Genomic DNA, 17,667 nt, shown 5'->3' on the forward strand with positions numbered 1-17,667 from the left:
AAATAGGAGTAATATGCTCACAGTGTGCTACCCTTACCAGCATTCTGCACTAGTTAAAATTTTTGGAACACCTTCAAGGACAGTCCTAGATAGAGTGCATTAAAATCCAATTTGGAGGTTACAATAACAGCCATGGCTAGAATGTCCCTATCCAGAAATAGCTGTAGTTGGCATACCAGCCAAAATGGGCATAAGCTCTCCTAGTCATAAATGACAAAGATTGTTCCAAAAGCACCCCCAAACTATGCACCTTGTTGTTCAAGTGCAACCCCATCAAGTACATGTTCTGCCAACTCCTGGGCGAGAGAACTACCCACCCACAGTATCTGTGGCTTGCCTGGATTCATCTTCAATTTACTGATCCACATCCAGCCCATTACTGCCTTCAGACAGACACTGGTTCAGGGCCTGCATTGCCTCTTCTGGTACTGATGGAACAGAGAGACAGAGTTGGGTGTCATCAACATACTGATGACAAGTTGCTCCAAATCCCCTGATAGCTGTTCCCAGTGGCTTTATATAGGTATTAAATAGCATCTACAACAAGATTTAAGCCTACAGAACACAATAGGTCAACCCCTACAGGTCAAGCAGAAGTCATCCAATGCTGTTCTCTGGAACTGTCCTTGGAGATAGGAATGAAACCACTGCAGTGCAGTGCTTCCAACTTAGGGGGTGCAGTATACCATTGCCAATAGTACCAAAAGTCACTGAGAAATCAAAGAGAATCAGTAGGGCCACACTCTCCCAGTTATTCTCTTGACAAATTTCACTGACCAGGGCAACCAAAGCAGTTTCTGTCACTAAACCTGGCATGAAGTCAGAATGCAATGGGTCTAGTTGCTTTCATCAGAGCATGCTTGAAGCTGCCTATCAGCTTGCTCTTGCCAGCCAGGAGGAGTAAGAGTCAAGAAGGCACATGGTTGGCTGCATACATTAGAGCAGCTTGTCCATGTCTTTGTAGTTGAAACTGATTCGTAACAGCGGACCAGTCAGTCCTCTGGAAGGCTCTATAGGACAACCAAACTTATCATCCAGTTTATAATGGATCTGAGTAACTTTACCCTTGAAGTGCTTGGCAAATTTGTCACAGCAGGCCAATAATGGGACAATCTCCTTCATCTGGGAAAATCCTTTACCACAAAGGAAAAGCTCTGCTGGGTGGCTACTTTAAGATGTAATATTGGCAGAGAAGTAAGCCCACACAGTAGAGACAAAGATGCTTGTAACTGTGTTTGGTCAGATTCATCTAGCCATCACTCTTCTTGCTCCTTGAATTTAGGTTCCTCAGTATTCCAGGGAGCCATCTGGGTTTTATCCTGTTGAAGAGAGCTTCTAGGAGCAATCCTTTTGAGAACTGCTTCAGAAGAAGTGTTGGCCACGCCAGTTGAAAAATCCCCCCACGGCATTCACCAAAAGACTAAACACTCCCAGGAGTAACTTTAAAAGCATTATCTTTTCCTTCTAAACAGCCTATTGTCTTAATTTTGTAAATGATCATGAAGATAAAGTTTGTGTACCAAAATGTAAATATGGTGCATGTTCATTCATCATGCTGTCTGTCCTGTTTTTCTTCCTGGCATCTCTGGATGCTTTCCAATTCATCAGGAATTGCCTTTCCATTTCTTTTATTTCTTTTCCATCGAGGGACTCTGAAGGGGTAATATTTGTAAACATGTATCAAGAAAATGCTGATTAACTCTGGCTTACCCAATCCTTTCCTAGATGTGGCTCTGGTATTCTTAGGAAGTCAATCATGGATAAAGTTTTGAATTGTTCTTTCACCACCAATGGTTATGCCAGACCTGAAACACCAGTTTGTTTCCCTAATCTCCACCTGCTATGGTATAGGTGCTAGATTCCTAGCACAAGAGAAAATCTCATCTCCATGCTTCAATGATGTGAGCCCTGCTGTGGGGTAGCACAACAACCACTGGTGCTCTACCAGTTCTTTGGCAGAATCTAGGAAAGCTTTCATGGGGGAAGAAGGTGGCTGTGCCAGCATCCTGGGTGGCATCCTAAGGGCTTCTGTAGTAGTTCTATCAGCACAACCTGATTCTGGCAGGTGACTGTGTGCTTTCCTCCATGTGAGCTTGAAGGCTTCATTCTTCCTAAGAAATACAGCAGATATTTCTCAGTTGGATATTTCAGACAGGGCCTCTTTGTCTGTGGCCCCCAAGATTTGGAACAGTCATGGGAGGTCTGCCTGGATCATTACTGTTTACTTTTAGAAGAGTTTTATTTCAACAATAATTCTGAGTAAATGTACATAGGATTGGGTGGTGGCTTGTTATAGGCCTCTCCCTGGACCCCTGTGGAGAGTAAGAATTGCCTCAGGTGTCTAGGCAGGTTATTTCTACTAAAAATGTATTTTGAAGGTTGCTAACAACTAATAGATATATGGGACAGGCAAACTAGTAATTTTTTTGTGACCTAGTAACATCTGTTGGCCTATATAGAAGTCCAAGGCTACAATCCTATACCCACTTAGCTTACATATTCACAGGAAATTTGTTGTATGGTATGCAACACAATCCTAGACATGTCTACTCAGAAGTAAGCCCCAATGAGTACATCATAGGACTTTTTCCCAGGTAAGTGTGTTAATGCATGGATTAATTTCTGGTAAAAGAAAAGTGCTCTCTGAAAGTACATTATTTTACCAAGGGATTTTGATTGTTGTATAACTCTGTCCTTATATTTTGGTTTCTGGCAAACAGGATTTCCATTCAGCTCTAATTTGCGCAGGTTGGTCCATACACCCAGCACAAACTCCAAGTCCTGCAAATACCAAAGAAAAGAAAATCAATACTTTTGCTAACTTAGCTCAATGCTGTAACTAAGTGGATTCATAATTCTATTTATTCAATTAAATGTAAACTTCCTAAAGTAATGTTATTTACACAGCTACCTTTATAAAGTAATCACATGATGGCATGCGGTATGTTAAATTAAGAAACACAATGCTTTACATATAAAGCCAAAAAGCAGCCTTCTAATAATTATTCCTTAAACATGATTTCAACCCTTTGATCTTCACTTTCTACTGTAAAGGTAAAATGTAAAATATATGCCAAAATCCAAAACACCAGAAACACATAAGAACATAAGAAGAGCCTGCTGCATTAGACCAGTGGCCCATCTCATCCAGCATTCTGTTCTCACAGTGGCCCACCAGAGGCCTGTGGGAAACCAGCAGGATTTGGGCAAAAAAGAGCAGTCTTCCCCTCCTCTGGTTTCCAGCAATTTGTATTGAGAAGCATTGCTGCATCCAACTGTGGAAGCTGAGCATAGTCATCATGGCTAGTAGTCATCAATGGCCTGTTTCTTCATGAATCTGCCTAATCTTTTCAAGCTACCACTTGCACAGGTCTTCATACATATATATACAGTATAAGATGTAGCACAATACATGTGCTCAATTATAGGGGCTTACATGCAAAAAAAATCTGTATATATGGCTTGATTTTCCTCATGCAAGTTGCACCAGGGCCTACATGAAGAAAATAGACTCCCCATATGTGGAGGTGTATCTCTGGATTCCGGCCATAATGTGGCTGACTGAATATATATGAAACCTTGGTAGATTGCACTGGAATATTACTACTGGTTGTTGTTGTTTTGATGGCACTCTACAATATACAAAAACCTTCACTTGCCAATGAATTCAGAGTTGTTTGTTCATGGAAAGGAAGCCACAGGTAGACAATTCCTTCATGATTATTGTAATTATTAAGAATAAAATTAATAAATTTCCTCCACATCTGTTATTTTCTTGGCCTGAGGTAGGAGAATGAAAGTTTTGTGTTTTTACATAACCTTTATCTAGTATGGGTTTCTTTCTTTTTTATTAAGGGCAATCTGACCTAGTTTTTCTTTTATATTACTACAATATATAAACTGGTTAACATGGCTTGTATGACTTATAAGATTTGGCAGATATGGGACTTGTGGAAATGCACTGCTCAAGTACCTTCTTATTGCTCTTCTGGATACTGTTGTCAGCAACTAGAAATAATAGCACTTGGCAACTGAATTGAAAGTAATTTGCTTTTTCCACCAGTTGAGAAATATTTTCACTTCCATCTGTGTAAATATTAACAATTCTCTTTTTCTTGATGCTCATTAAAAATTTTGTAACATGTCACTATCTTTACAGTGACTTAGATCCTGATAAGTGCTAGCGGAAGTTGATGACTGTTTAGAGTGTTCTATTTGTTTTCAACTTTTTTTAGAGTTTTGCTCACTATAGTGTTTTGCCATACCTAATTTTAACTCACATTTTTTGTAGGCCACCCTGATATCTCTACAGACAAAGGGAGAGTTATAAATATGTCAACAAGGCAGCTTTCCTTCCCACCAGCTCCCCCTCCACCGGCAGCTTCACAAGCTTCTTCTGAGGGTCAGGGACCCTCCTGAATGAGGTAGGCTGTGGGGAGAACCACTGAAATTCAAGCAGAGCACATTCTCTGTGTAGAGATCCTGCTTAAAGAAGATGCCTCCATCTCATTTTCAGCAACTTCCTTTTCACCCCCCCATGCCACGGTGCTCCTCTTATTTTTTTTTTTTTAAATAAATATTTATTGAGATTTTTTAAATACAAAATGCAAAAATAATAAACAATATGACATGTATCATAACATATTTTCAAAGCTTCTTTGGACTCCCTCACGTCTCCCGCTCCCACTTACATCATTGTAAAACTTTTTCCAGCAATTTATCATCTTGTTTACATTCTTAAATCTCATTCATTTAATTTAATCTAATAATTCTCCAAAAGGTTTATATTTTCCTCAATCTCACTTATCATCCAGATTACGTCTAATTTAGTGGTGCTCAGTTATTTATGGTCTGGCATCCTTCTTAACATTCAACCAAATTACAGTGTTTTTGTAAATAAATCCTAAATTTCTTCCAGTCTTCTTCAACCCTCTCCCCTCCCAGGGGATTCTGCCGGTCATCTCAGCCAATTCCATATAGTCTATCAGTTGCATCTGCCATTCTTCCAGTGTGGGTAGATCTCGAGTTTTCCAGTGCTTGGCGATGAGTATCCTTGCTGCTGTTGTTGCATACAGGAAAAAGTTCTGTCCTTCTTTATCACCCTCTGGCCGACAATACCCAGGAGAAAGGCCTCTGGTTTTTTGGGGAAAGTATACTTAAATACCTTTTTCAACTCATTATATATCATTTCCCAGAAGGCCTTCACTCTAGGGCACGTGCACCAGAGGTGAAAGAATGTTCCTTCGTTCCCTTTACATTTCCAGCATTTGTTATCAGACAAATGGTATATTTTGGCAAGTTTAACTGGGGTCATGTACCATCTATATATCATTTTCATTACATTTTCCTTCAAAGCATTACATGCAGTGAAGTTCAACCCAGTGGTCCACAACCTTTCCCAGTCCTCGAACATGATATTATACCCAATGTCCTGTGCCCACTTTATCATAGCCGATTTAACCATTTCATCTTGTGTGTTCCATTTTAACAGCAAGTTATACATTCTTGAAAGTACCTTAGTCTTAGGTTCTAGCAGTTCTGATTCCAATTTCGATTTCTCCACCTGGAACCCTAACTTTTTGTCATTTTTGAAAACTTCTTTAATCTGAGCGTAGTGTAACCAGTCTCGCACTTTATCCTTCATTTTCTCCAAACTCTGCAATTTCCAATTGTCTCCATCTTTTTCTAAAATTTCCCAATACTTTGGCCATTTGGCCTCCATATTGGGTCTTTTTCGGGCCTTAGCTTCCAGAGGTGATAGCCACCTTGGAGTTTTGTTTTCCAATAAGTCTTTATATTTTGTCCAGACATTGAACACTGCTTTTCTGACAATATGGTTTTTAAAGGCCTTATTGATTTTAACCTTATCATACCATAAGTATGCATGCCAACCAAAAGCATTGTTAAAACCTTCCAAATCCAATACATCAGTGTCTTCGAGAAGTAGCCAATCTTTTAGCCAGCAGAAAGCTGCGGCCTCATAATACAACTTTAAGTCCGGCAGGGCAAAGCCCCCTCTCTCTTTCGCGTCGGTTAATATCTTAAACTTAATTCTGGGCTTTTTGCCCTGCCAGACAAACTTAGAAATATCTCTCTGCCACTTCCGGAAGCACTCCGTCTTGTCCACAATCTGTAGTGTTTGAAACAAAAACAACATTTTTGGCAATACATTCATCTTAATAGCAGCAATTCGGCCTAACAAAGAAAGTTTCAATTTTGTCCAACTATCTAAGTCTCTCTTAATTTCTGACCAACATTTTTCATAATTATCCTTAAATAGACTCAGATTTTTTGCTGTTATATTTACCCCTAGGTACTTTACTTTTTTAACCACATTTAATTCTGTCTTTCTCTGAAACCGTTCTGACTCTGTATCTGTCAAATTTTTTCCCAATACCTTGGTTTTCTGTTTGTTTAGTTTAAATCCCGCCACCCGACCAAAGTCTTGGATCAATTGTAGTACTCTTTTCGTACTAGATTCTGGCTCCTGCAGGGTCAAAACTAGGTCATCTGCAAAAGCTTTGAGTTTATATTGTTTCGCTCCGACCTGAATTCCTTCCACCAACCGGTCCCCTCTAATCATATTCAGGAGCACTTCCAGAACCGAAATAAATAGCAAAGGGGAAATAGGACAGCCTTGTCGTGTTCCCTTTTCAATTTTAAACTCTTCTGTAACCACACTGTTAACTATCAATTTAGCCTTTTGTTCTGAATATATTGCATCAATCCCATTCTCAAAACCCCGTCCCACTCCCATTTCTTTTAAATTTCCCTTCATAAATTTCCAGGAGATATTGTCAAAGGCCTTCTCCGCGTCTATAAAAATTAACACTGCTTTTGTATTTATGTCTGTTTGCAAAAGTTCCAAAATGTCAATAATGTTCCTTGTGTTAGCAAACAAGTGTCTACCTGGGAGAAAGCCCGCCTGGTCCTTATGAATTACCTCGTTTAAAACTTTTTAAAATCTACTTGCCAGAATATCTGCAAATATTTTGTAATCCACGTTTAAAAGAGAGATGGGACGATAGTTCTTAAGTTGTGTCTTTTCAGCTTCCGATTTTGGTATCAATGTGATGAAGGCTTCTTTCCACGATTCTGGCGCCCTCCTCCCCTCCATAATTTCATTGCTAACCTCCATCAGTGGTTGTATCAGATAGTCTTTTAGTGTCTTATTATAATTGGTCAGCCCATCTGGTCCTGGAGATTTGCCCAATTTCATATTCTGAATGGCTTGTTCAATCTCTGGTTGTGTTATTTTACAGTTCAGGATTGATCTATTTTCTTGTGACAATTTTGGTAATCCATTTTTTTCCAAAAATTGTTTAATCTCTAAATCATCTTGCGGCCCTTGGGTATATAATTTTTTGAAATATCTCTGGAAGCACTTTCTAATATCCACAGGGTTCTGAATGTTTCTTCCTTCAATCTCTAAATTTGTAACTGTATTTAGTTTTTGTCTCCTCTTCAACTGCCAAGCTAGCAGTTTTCCACATTTATTCGCCGATTCAAAAGTTTTTTGTTTCATTAATTTAATCTTCCACTCTATTTCCTGGTTTATCAATTTAGAATATTGTGCTTGATGGTTTAATTTCTCTCAGCGTCGGCTGTAACTTCGGGTTTAATCTTAGCTTCTTTTCTAATTCTTTGATTTTCTCCAAGATTTTATCTTTCCTCTCATTTTGTGTCCTTTTCTTTACAGCATTCTGTTGTATCAAGAACCCCCTCATCACTGCCTTGCTTGCGTCCCAGATGGTTCTTTTTTCCACCGTAGTGTTCATGTTTATCTCAAAATAATCCTTTAGAGCTTTTTGGGCCTGCCACGGTGCTCCTCTTATTCTGGAGTGTATTTCATCCACAGGAGAGGCTACTTAGAGGACTGTCAGTGAGGAATGGAGAAGGAAATTTACCTTCTGCCAACCCTCTTCCGCTGGCTTTTTTCAGAATCCAAGTTATTATCTATTATTACTGTATTTGTATTCCTACATTTCATTTATAATGATTATCACTAAACACTTGTGGCTCAATACACAGGGATGCACACAAACAGTTCTATGACAAAAAGTGTGTTGTGCCCGCCCTTCTCCCAGATAGATGAGTGGCAAATGCTAAGTTTTTGAAAGGGTTTCCCCTGCACAGAATCAGATCTTGGATCAGTGAGGGGAACTGCATTAGCAGGTCCTGTCTACAAGTATGGTTCTCTATCCAGTTTCAGACATACATGCAGAAGCTTCATGTCATGTCCTAGCTGGATTAAATTGTTGGAGATGTTACTTTTCAATGTACAACAGAACCTCTTAAGCTATTCAGCAATATTTTCTAGTGTCTATCAGTTATCCACACAAACCAGATGCAAGGAGCAGGAGAGCAAGGGTTTCTTTTACTCTCCAGTATTTCATATTTGGGAAAATCCATAATCCTTGGACTGTTAAATTTCAAGTTTGCCAGAGGAGTCATGCAGAACATGGAAAGCAACATGGAGGTTTTATTTAAAGCTTTCCCACAATGAGCTATTTATAGAAACGTTCTGCTTCTGTAACATTAACCTCAAGGAACTGTTTTCTTTCATAGTTATATACATAATATTCTGCTCTGATTACTAAATAAAAAGGCACATATTATTTCTCACATATAAAAATATATCAGGATGTATTTTCATATCAGATACAGTGTTTCACATATCTAATGTTTTGCGTATCTGAACAATTTGGCATTTTATTTCCCAAACTGATAAAAGTCCAAGTACATGCAATTACATTGGCTCACATTAATCTCTTATCAACCTAAACTCTGCCTTTGTTGTCTCCATAAATGTCAAAATTTACACTGTAAGATCCATTGAAATCATCTTCCTATACTTGAAAAACTAGAATGCACTAGAAAAATTAGATCAAGCTGGTTTTGAAAATGTAAAATAGTATATATTTCTTGGAACCTTGCTAAGTAAATAGCTAAACTTTGATGAATGTACCCACAGAATTTTCCAGATTTTTGTTGACTACTACTCACTTGATAAATGATCCAGAACCTGCTCACGCCATTGTATGTTTATCTAAGAAGGTACTAATCCCATGTTGAAATATGATTACCCTTTGGATACGCTCTAGTTGTTCATTGCCTTCCTGTCTCTAATAAAGTGCTTTCACTTTACAGCCTTTCAATAAGCTATACTAAAGGGACTAGACACTTTTTTGGGCAGTCTCTGTTTGATAAATGATCATGTCATGCTATCACTTAGAGGTCTGCTACAAAATACTAAAGAGCAAATTATATTCTAGGCAAACTGTGGGAGGTGAAAGCCTCAGATGACATCTGTAGTACTAGCAGCAGCCTTCTTCCCAATTAATGATGGCCATTTAAGAACCTGTATTTGACCAGTGTACTCCAATTTTTATCGGCTGTGTCTAGCTCAACTGCCCTAACTACATCTGTAGACAGCAATTTGTCATCATTCTGACGGTCTGCCATTATCTCTTTCAGAAAATCTATATTTTCTCTCTTGTTTCTGACTGAATTGTGAAGTGAAGGAATTCATCTTTTTGATATCTTGTTGTCATAATCAATAATGGCAAAAGGTTGAATAAATTAAAGATTTACAACCATATTCCCAGAACACAGAACCAGCGTAAGGCCTTCCGAAATAAACAGGAATGGTACTACTTTAGTTATTTAAAAGTGAGAGTCTTATAATCTGAACCTATAGGCCATAATCCATGGTTATGTGCATAAAGGGGGTACTCTTGTACGACATGGAGACAGTAGATCCATTTTTTGGCATAAGTGCCACTTGGTTGCATAGAACAAAATGAGAAACCTTGGAATGTGTATATGTGATTAGGATCACAGAGCTGACAGTGCTAATTGTCTGTTTGGTGGTTCATAGGGCAGAGCATCACATCTGCACCCTAGGATGTAGCTTTATCTGGTAATCACAAGGATTAGTATTTTAATTTTTAAAAAGTGTAATTAGAGCCTTCTAGGTTAAGCCAAATGCATCCTACATCTTGTTTCTTATGGTCTTAAAGAGTTGCCTATAGGAAGCCCAAAGTTGTGCATGAGAGCAGTAGGCCTCTCCTACTGTTTCCCAGCAAGTGATACTCAGAGACATGCTTCCTCTGATCCTGGATGTAATATATAGTCATCATGACTAATAAGCATTGATTACCTTGCTCTCCATGATCTGTTTAATCCTCTTAGATAAATGTTTTAGTCTATTCCGGTATGGTTTTAACTTTCTGTATGTTTTAAATTATGGTTGCAATTTTTTTAGTGACAAAGTTACTGATCTTTTTTGGTAAACCACTTTGAGGTTTGCTTCCTACAATCAAGCAGTATATAAATTATATGAAATGAATAAACAGATAGAAATGAGTGTGATAAACAGTGTTGTAAAAGCCATATAGTGAAATGGGACTTCATCTCTGTAGGCCACAGAAAAAGAAAAATATATCCATGCGTATTAACTTTAAATTATCCCTTAAAAACAAATAATCCAAACCACTGAAAGGTTATTAAATATTAACTGCCTTAATTTCCCATATATGCTTATCAATCTTATTTCCTCTTTATTACCTTCACATGGTGAATTTGGTTGTCAACAGCTATAAGGTGGGAGATATTTTCCAGAATTGCTAAATCACTCACTTCATCAATATTATTATTGCTGATATTCAAAACTGTTAAAGACTTCTGCAATGAAATTAATATTTAAAAAGAAAAGTCAAAAGTTAACTGCTGAAATCATATGTGGTTACTAGAGAATAAACCTGATTAAACTTAGTGAGACTAACTTCTCACTAAAGTAAAACATGCATAGGCACTGCACCACACAACTCTATGTTTTATCAGCACCTCATAACGAACACTTTGGGCTCATCTACACTTCTGCTTGACCCATATTTTGATCGTATTGTGTACTGGTTAATTCCCCTGGGACTGAGAGCCTTTCTCATTGTTCTGCAGCTGTGCCTTGTGAAAACCTGATCTTACCCACTAAGTCAGATCTTATCAGATGTGCAGAAAATTTGAAGTGGGATTTTGCGTAACTTGATTTTCACTGGATGATTAGAAAAGCTCTTGGACCTGGAGGAATTAATCAGTACACAATACAATCTAAATAGTCTGAAACCGATTGGTACTTTTAATGCTCTTTCATAATACAAATGGCAGTAAATTGACCATGAAAAAACTACGATGAGGAAGAAAATACAAACAAAATACAAATATAGAGCTGTACTTTTTTGTAGCTTCAGTTTTGAAGTTGTCAAATGACAAATAAGTAGTGAGAAGGAATACAAGAGGATCAGGTTTTGCTGAATCTAATGGGTATATATAATACATATACCGTAATGCTAATAATGCATAATTCATTAAGCTGTGCTTGCTCAGTTTTAAATGGAAATTTAAAAAAAGGATTCTATAGCCAACAATCTACACATTTCTTGCAACCTTGGTTTGTTTTATACGATTACAAAAATTATAATAGGGTTTTGCTTCTAAATTAAACATACCTAACCGAGCAAACGCTCAGTGTCAACCAAATGTTCTTGGCAATGGGAATGACAAACATATTCTATCAAATGATGAGAAATGAATGCAACATAAATGACTACAGAACTTATTGCAAAACAAAAAGAATTACCATAGAACTCACTACTATTGGACACCCTTTGTTGTACACATATTTTTGATGTGCAAATAGTAGTAGTAGTAGTAATAATAAAAATTAACGCTTTTGCATTCATATCCTATGGGAATGCAGCTCTTTGGCAAACAGATATTAGATTTAAAAATAATTCTTGTAATTTTTTCGCAATCAATATCTTTCACCAGATGTCACGGAAACTCTATATTCTTACCGCTAGTGAATGAAGACTTCTTGGGTCAAACAAAACCTTTTCTCCTAGGGGAAGCTGCTGGCTTTCAACATGTAATTCTCTTAGTTCTTCTAAAGTCTCTAAGCCTTCTACTACAGTGATGTAATTGCCGCCCAGATACCTTAACAGTATATAAGAGGCTTTTAGTTCTCCCAATTTGTTTTAAATAATGCAAACATTTCCAAAAGTAAAAAAGTGTATTTTATGACAAATAAAGTGTATTAAACTAAAATCCCAATTTCCATAGGGCTCCATGGAACCATCGCAGAGTTTTCTACAAGCAAATCTATTTTGTAAAAGGTGAGAGATTTATAAAATCTGAAGAGAAATCAGAGTATGCAAATCTATTGAGAATTACCTGGAAACAACCCAAACAAAATGAAAATATTTTAAAGCAATGTATAGAGGCAGGGTGGAACATTGTCCTATATAATTCATTACTTTATTGTAGAAATATTAATAATAAAATGTAAAGAAATATTCCAGATACTATCAATTGCTAATCTGAAGCATAATCCAGGCAAAGGAAAAAACTGTAAAATCAAACTGATTTCAGTGGGATAGAGTCAAACATATGCTTAACTCATCCAGTAAAATCACTAGCCAAACTTTGGGCTAATGTGTTCTTGGATTAATGGAATATGTGAACAAAATTATATTTGAAATAAAATATAGGATATATTCAGCAAGTATATACAGTAGCTATATTTCTTACATCAATTTACACATCAATTAATAAATCTGATGATAATAATTTTAAACTTACAATTTTTCAAGTTTTATTAATGATGCTAGATTTTCAATTCGTGTAATACAATTGTTCTGCAGGTATAGGTGTCTTAGGTTTGTAGCAAAATCCAAATTATGTATTTGTCTAATTTGGTTATCATACAAATAAAGGACATTAAGGTTTTTACACAAAGACAGGTCATCCTAAGAGAAAGAATGAAGAAAGTGTGTTACTGTGTAGTTCACTCATAAATAAAATGCTTCAGTTCCCAGATACAGCCTTTTCCTACTGCATGGGCTTTTTTATACTTCCTTCAACATTTTGATCTTACTATCTACGGTATCCTTGGTAGATATAGCTGTAAATATAGAATGAATGGATACTATCTTAATTTATGATGGCTAGGAACTAAAGAATAGCACGCTGTTCTAAATATCTAAGGGGCCACTGAAGTTGTCCTCCCCCCTATGTTACATAGCAAGTTGCTTTTGAAATGGAAGAAACTTTCAGAAGCACTTTATTATTGGGCATGGGGTCTGCTGTTCAAAGGAGAAAATGGAAAGTTCTAACTGCCCATAGCCAAACCCTTAGGAATGCCTGAACTAGGTCTTTGGATCTCGGCTCATATTTTCCAACTGACAATTACACTAGAATTGTATATCATTCCAGAATATAGGGATGCTATGATCTCCCCAAATTTCAAGCAAATTTCTGAAAACAATATTTACTTCCACTATACTTAAATATATTTAAAACAAACTATATTTCTGTTTTAAAACGTTCAGTGCAAATGAAAGGTGCTTTAAATTAACTAAGTGTTATTGTCTTTTAGTCAGTAATTTCAAGCTGATTATTGTAATGGTATAAAATTTAATTTAACAAATTCCCTCCTGACTCTTTTGCTAACTAAAAGAGTCTTGTTTTTATTGAACTTATGTAAGCACCTCTGGCAGACTTTTTAGCTGAAGAGCAGGATAAAAATGCTTTGAATTGCTATTAACAAAGAAAGCAAATAACAAACAAATAAGAAGTTGTATTTTCAAATAATCAGTGTATTCTTACAATTATATCTATATTTTTATTTGATAACTTGAGATGAGTCGTTTTCCTCAAGTAATGGGCCAAGGACTCATCTCTGCGATTCTTCTGATTGAGGCTTTTACCAATTAGCTCCAATGTTAGTCGAACCATAATCTTACAGTGAAGTCAGTTTTTTACTCCAAGAATTCAATATCCATGTATTCTTTTTTGTCACACAGGGCCTTAAAATAAAACAAAAAGTTACAAAGTATATTTCAGAGTCATAAAATTATTGTATACTCTTTCTTCAACATTATTTTCTAGTTACTATTAAATAATTTAATTACAATGAGATTTTCTTCTCATTTTCAGACATTATTAGCCATATTCCTAATAAAGAAAAGATTAATGGTAATAGATGTCTTCCCAAATTTTCTATAGACTATTATACTAACATCCTAGCTCTCTCTATATAGAAACAGGACATAGAAGGCTAATTGTGTTTTAATTTTTAAAATCTGTATAAAATTGCATATGAATAAAACCATTAGTTTTGAAGGGAAAAAAACATAGTACTGATCAAGTACTATTTCAGAATAAGCTTTGTTTCTGTTTGAGATAAGGACGTCCGCTCAGATGGCACCTGTCATCCAGGATTCTTATAAGTACGTGTGTGTGTATATATATATTTAATAGGGGCAACATTTTATTCAAAGCTTTTCAGTCAAGCTACACCTGACTTTATAATCCTAACTTGGAATTAAAGTCCTATTAACTATCTTGAATTTGAATTACTTTTAAAGGGACTCACTTCTGGCTGATCACAATTAAGCTGGTAGTCACATAGTGACAATACTGCAAAAATATATATTTATTACAAAAAACCTACTTTAATAAAAGTCCTGGGGCTTCCTCTTCTTCCTGATCCCCCACCTCACAAAGTATTAGAAAATGCTGATCCCAGAACCTTAGAGCTCCTAACGCTACTGTATATGTGAGAAGATACTCAGAATTGAGTCAGGTAAGCTCATTTCAGTACAGTGGTACCTTGCTTTATGAACTTAATCCGTTCGGAAGTCCGTTCTTAAACCAAAGTGTTCTTAAACCAAGGCGTGCTTTCCCATAGCAGTGGGGGATTCAATTTACACTCAACAGGAAGCAGAAGATGTTCTGCTTCCAAGACAAAGTTCACAAACCAAAACACCTACTTCCGGGTTTGCAGCGTTCTTAATTCAAGTTGTTCATAAACTAAGCTGTTCTTAAACCAAGGTACCACTGTACTGGCAAATCTGATGAATGCAAAGATTCATATCACTATGATATTTTTAAAATCTGAAAACCTTTCATTAAATTGGAATGCTTTTTACCCAGAAATGCCTCTAGAATATGGAATTCTAGGACCTTTTAAAAACAAGTATAGTGCTATATTGTGTTCATCTTGATCCAGGGACAATCCTCATATAACAGTTGTGAGAAAGATGTCCTATTGATATGGGCAAGAAATAAATTACTGCTGTTCACTACTTCTAAATTAAAATGATCTGTAGAAATACCAGTGCTTGACAAGTAGAAAAGGCCCAGGAAATGGAACAGCACTGCTAGTAGCAAGATGCAACTTCAACCACTTTTTTATGTTTAAGGGTCAAATGAATTTGAACTCTTTTTGAAATTTCAAAATGTGTCATGGGCACGATGATTAAGCAAGGGCATAACCAGGGGGCTGAGCTGCCCCCTCAAATCAAGTAAATAAATAAAAATACTTACCTGTGACACAATTGGTCAGTTAGTTAACGCAGTTCTCTGCCCTCCTAACATAAAGCCTGCTCCCCCCAATAAATCCTGGCTTCGCCCATGGTTCTCTGGTTTACCCTTTGTATAGGGGTTATTCAGGGAATGAAAGATGGTCCTTACAATACCAATGCTTCTAGCTGAAAGGGTGGGGGAGAATCACATTTTCCCAGCTGCAAAATATTGCAGCCTGATCATTAATTTTGGGTAAAAGGCAATACCCAGAAACACCCTTTTCTGGAACGATGTCTTGAATCCCACAGAACAAGCGAATGCCTCTTCCTGTTTTGCAGGGGTCGGATTAGATGATTTTGGGGGTCCCGACTCCCTTACAATTCTGCAATGTGTCAGGCAGGGACACTATTTACTGTTATGCGTGGTGGTAGCGCTGGAATCATCTTGGCTATTAAAAACTGCTGAAACCATGCATGGGCGTAGCCAGGATTTTTGTTGTGGGGGGGGGAGAGGCTTTTGTTGGGGGGGGGGCAGAATCTCAGATTTGTATTGATTTGTATTCTTTTGCGGGCAGCTGCCCCCCCCCCCCAGCTACACCCATGCATATAGAAAGAAGAGTGGGGGAGATGGCAAAAGAAGCACTAGCATATCTGCCTGCATCCCGCTCCCCAATCGCTTTTCTCTCTGCTCATCAGATCGAGCCCAGACTGGGGGAAATAAAAGTGTCGGAAGGGATAGATTGCCAAGGGGTGGGGGCAGTGGCGTAGCGTGGGGGGTGCAGGGGGGGCCGGCCGCACCGGGCGCAACATCTGGGGGTTAGGGTTAGGGGGCGCAAATCCACGGGTTAGGGGGCGCAAATCCACGGGTTAGGGGGTGCAAATCCACGGGTTAGGGGGTGCAAATTACTTGCCTTGCCCCGGGTGCTGACAACCCATGCTACGCCACTGGGTGGGGGCAGTTTCTACGGGGCCACACGCAAACCACACTTGATACGGACTCCTCAGAAGGACTTTCGCCTCCCTTCGGACGAAGTGTGGCAAGGGCTAACGCGCCTACACTAGCAAATTATATGACGTCTCAAGAAGGCGGCTGGGCCGTCGAAGCCCCGCTATTCACCGTCCCGACGCACACGGGTCTCCTTCCCCACTCACACGAACTCCGCGCCCTTCTGCCCAGCGCTTCCCCACAACCTCTTTCCCCGCCAAACACCAGCCACAGGTCACGGGTCGCAGCAGGGCGCGTGTGAAACACAGGCAAAGAGGCTTCGCCGCCACGGACGGAGACGCCAAGCGCGTTGCTATGGAGGCAGAAAAGGTCGCCCATCCAAACACTTCCGCGGGCAACGGGAGGCGCAAAAGCGCACCTACGACCCGCGCAGCGAAGCGCGCTCCCGAGTCGCGGTCGAAGCGGGGAAAGGAGCCAGGAGGAGGAAGAAGGTAAGGGTTTGCGCACGCGCAATTTCGCGTCTGCTCGGCGCGCTCGCCGCCTATCAATTGCCTGTGGTCAGGGCTTCTGCCGGCGGCTTGAATGCCGCTGACATTCGAAACGGCGCGCGCAGCTGAGTTCGCGCGGCTACCTCACAAAGGGAACTTTATTCCATTTTTTGTGTGTGAGACGTATCGTTTAACGGCCGAATCCCCCCCACCCGCTTTGTTAAAGATAGAGGGAATATATAATAAAAATGAACACACATTTTTAATACAAAATAAAAAAAATTCTTCCAGTAGCACCTTAAAGACCAACTAAGTTAGTTCTTGGTATGAGCTTTCGTGTGCATGCACACTTCTTCAGATACCCAATTGTGTTTGGTGTGCATGCACACGAAAGCTCATACCAAGAACTAACTTAGTTGGTCTTTAAGGTGCTACTGGAAGGAATTTTTTATTTTGTTTTGACTATGGCAGACCAACACGGCTACCTATCTGTAACACATTTTTAATGCAATTCTAAATTGTTCGGACGACAACGTCGTCAATAGGGAAAAATAATATTATACCGTACTTCCAAGAGGTAGACTTTCTTTCTTACTGTTTTGGGGTTCATTTTGAATCTGCCCCGTCCCAAACCTCGGGGTTTGGAGCTTCTTTTCCGCGCAGTACTATTACTGAAGAATGATAATAAACCCGCCGTTCTTCTCGTGGACCTTCTGGATTATTTTCCTCAGCTAATGTTTCATCTGTTGTCGAGATGATTGGTTTAGCCAGCCAAAGCTGAGCACTCCCTTTTGGGAGAGCTGTGAAGTGAATTCCTGTGCATCTTTGCTTGGAAGTGCCATTCATTTCAATGAGTCTGAGGTGGGCT

General features: G+C 38.6%; 1 protein-coding gene and 1 long non-coding RNA gene across 6 annotated transcripts in view; one reads left to right on the top strand and one right to left on the bottom strand.

The window, feature by feature from the left end:
- The window catches only part of LOC307219766, a 25,837-nt gene extending 13,279 nt beyond the window's left edge, over nucleotides 1-12,558 (top strand). The window contains exons 3-5 of one of the 2 annotated variants that reach the window (XR_013840527.1): nucleotides 2,721-2,835; nucleotides 4,292-4,424; nucleotides 12,121-12,558. This is a non-coding gene — a long non-coding RNA (uncharacterized lncRNA). Of the gene's footprint in view, nucleotides 1-2,720; nucleotides 2,836-4,291; nucleotides 4,531-12,120 lie in introns of those variants that run through there. The other variant, XR_013840526.1, reaches the window with a different exon arrangement.
- The window catches only part of PPP1R42 (protein phosphatase 1 regulatory subunit 42), a 21,557-nt gene extending 4,680 nt beyond the window's left edge, over nucleotides 1-16,877 (bottom strand). The window contains exons 1-8 of one of the 4 annotated variants that reach the window (XM_079983179.1): nucleotides 16,730-16,877; nucleotides 13,666-13,865; nucleotides 12,640-12,806; nucleotides 11,856-11,994; nucleotides 10,570-10,686; nucleotides 2,664-2,781; nucleotides 1,521-1,652; nucleotides 318-428 (exon numbers count right to left, since the gene is read on the bottom strand). In XM_079983179.1, the coding sequence (XP_079839305.1) occupies nucleotides 355-428; nucleotides 1,521-1,652; nucleotides 2,664-2,781; nucleotides 10,570-10,686; nucleotides 11,856-11,994; nucleotides 12,640-12,806; nucleotides 13,666-13,794 (876 nt within the window). In that variant the 5' untranslated portion in view covers nucleotides 13,795-13,865; nucleotides 16,730-16,877 and the 3' untranslated portion in view covers nucleotides 318-354. Of the gene's footprint in view, nucleotides 1-317; nucleotides 429-1,520; nucleotides 1,653-2,663; nucleotides 2,782-10,569; nucleotides 10,687-11,855; nucleotides 11,995-12,639; nucleotides 12,807-13,665; nucleotides 13,866-16,517; nucleotides 16,655-16,729 lie in introns of those variants that run through there. The other 3 variants (XM_079983180.1, XM_079983177.1, XM_079983178.1) reach the window with 3 other exon arrangements.
- Between the last annotated feature and the right edge of the window lie 790 nt (nucleotides 16,878-17,667).

Source organism: Podarcis cretensis, assembly GCF_951804945.1.
Source record: "Podarcis cretensis genome assembly, chromosome: 7".
NCBI lineage: Eukaryota > Metazoa > Chordata > Lepidosauria > Squamata > Lacertidae > Podarcis > Podarcis cretensis.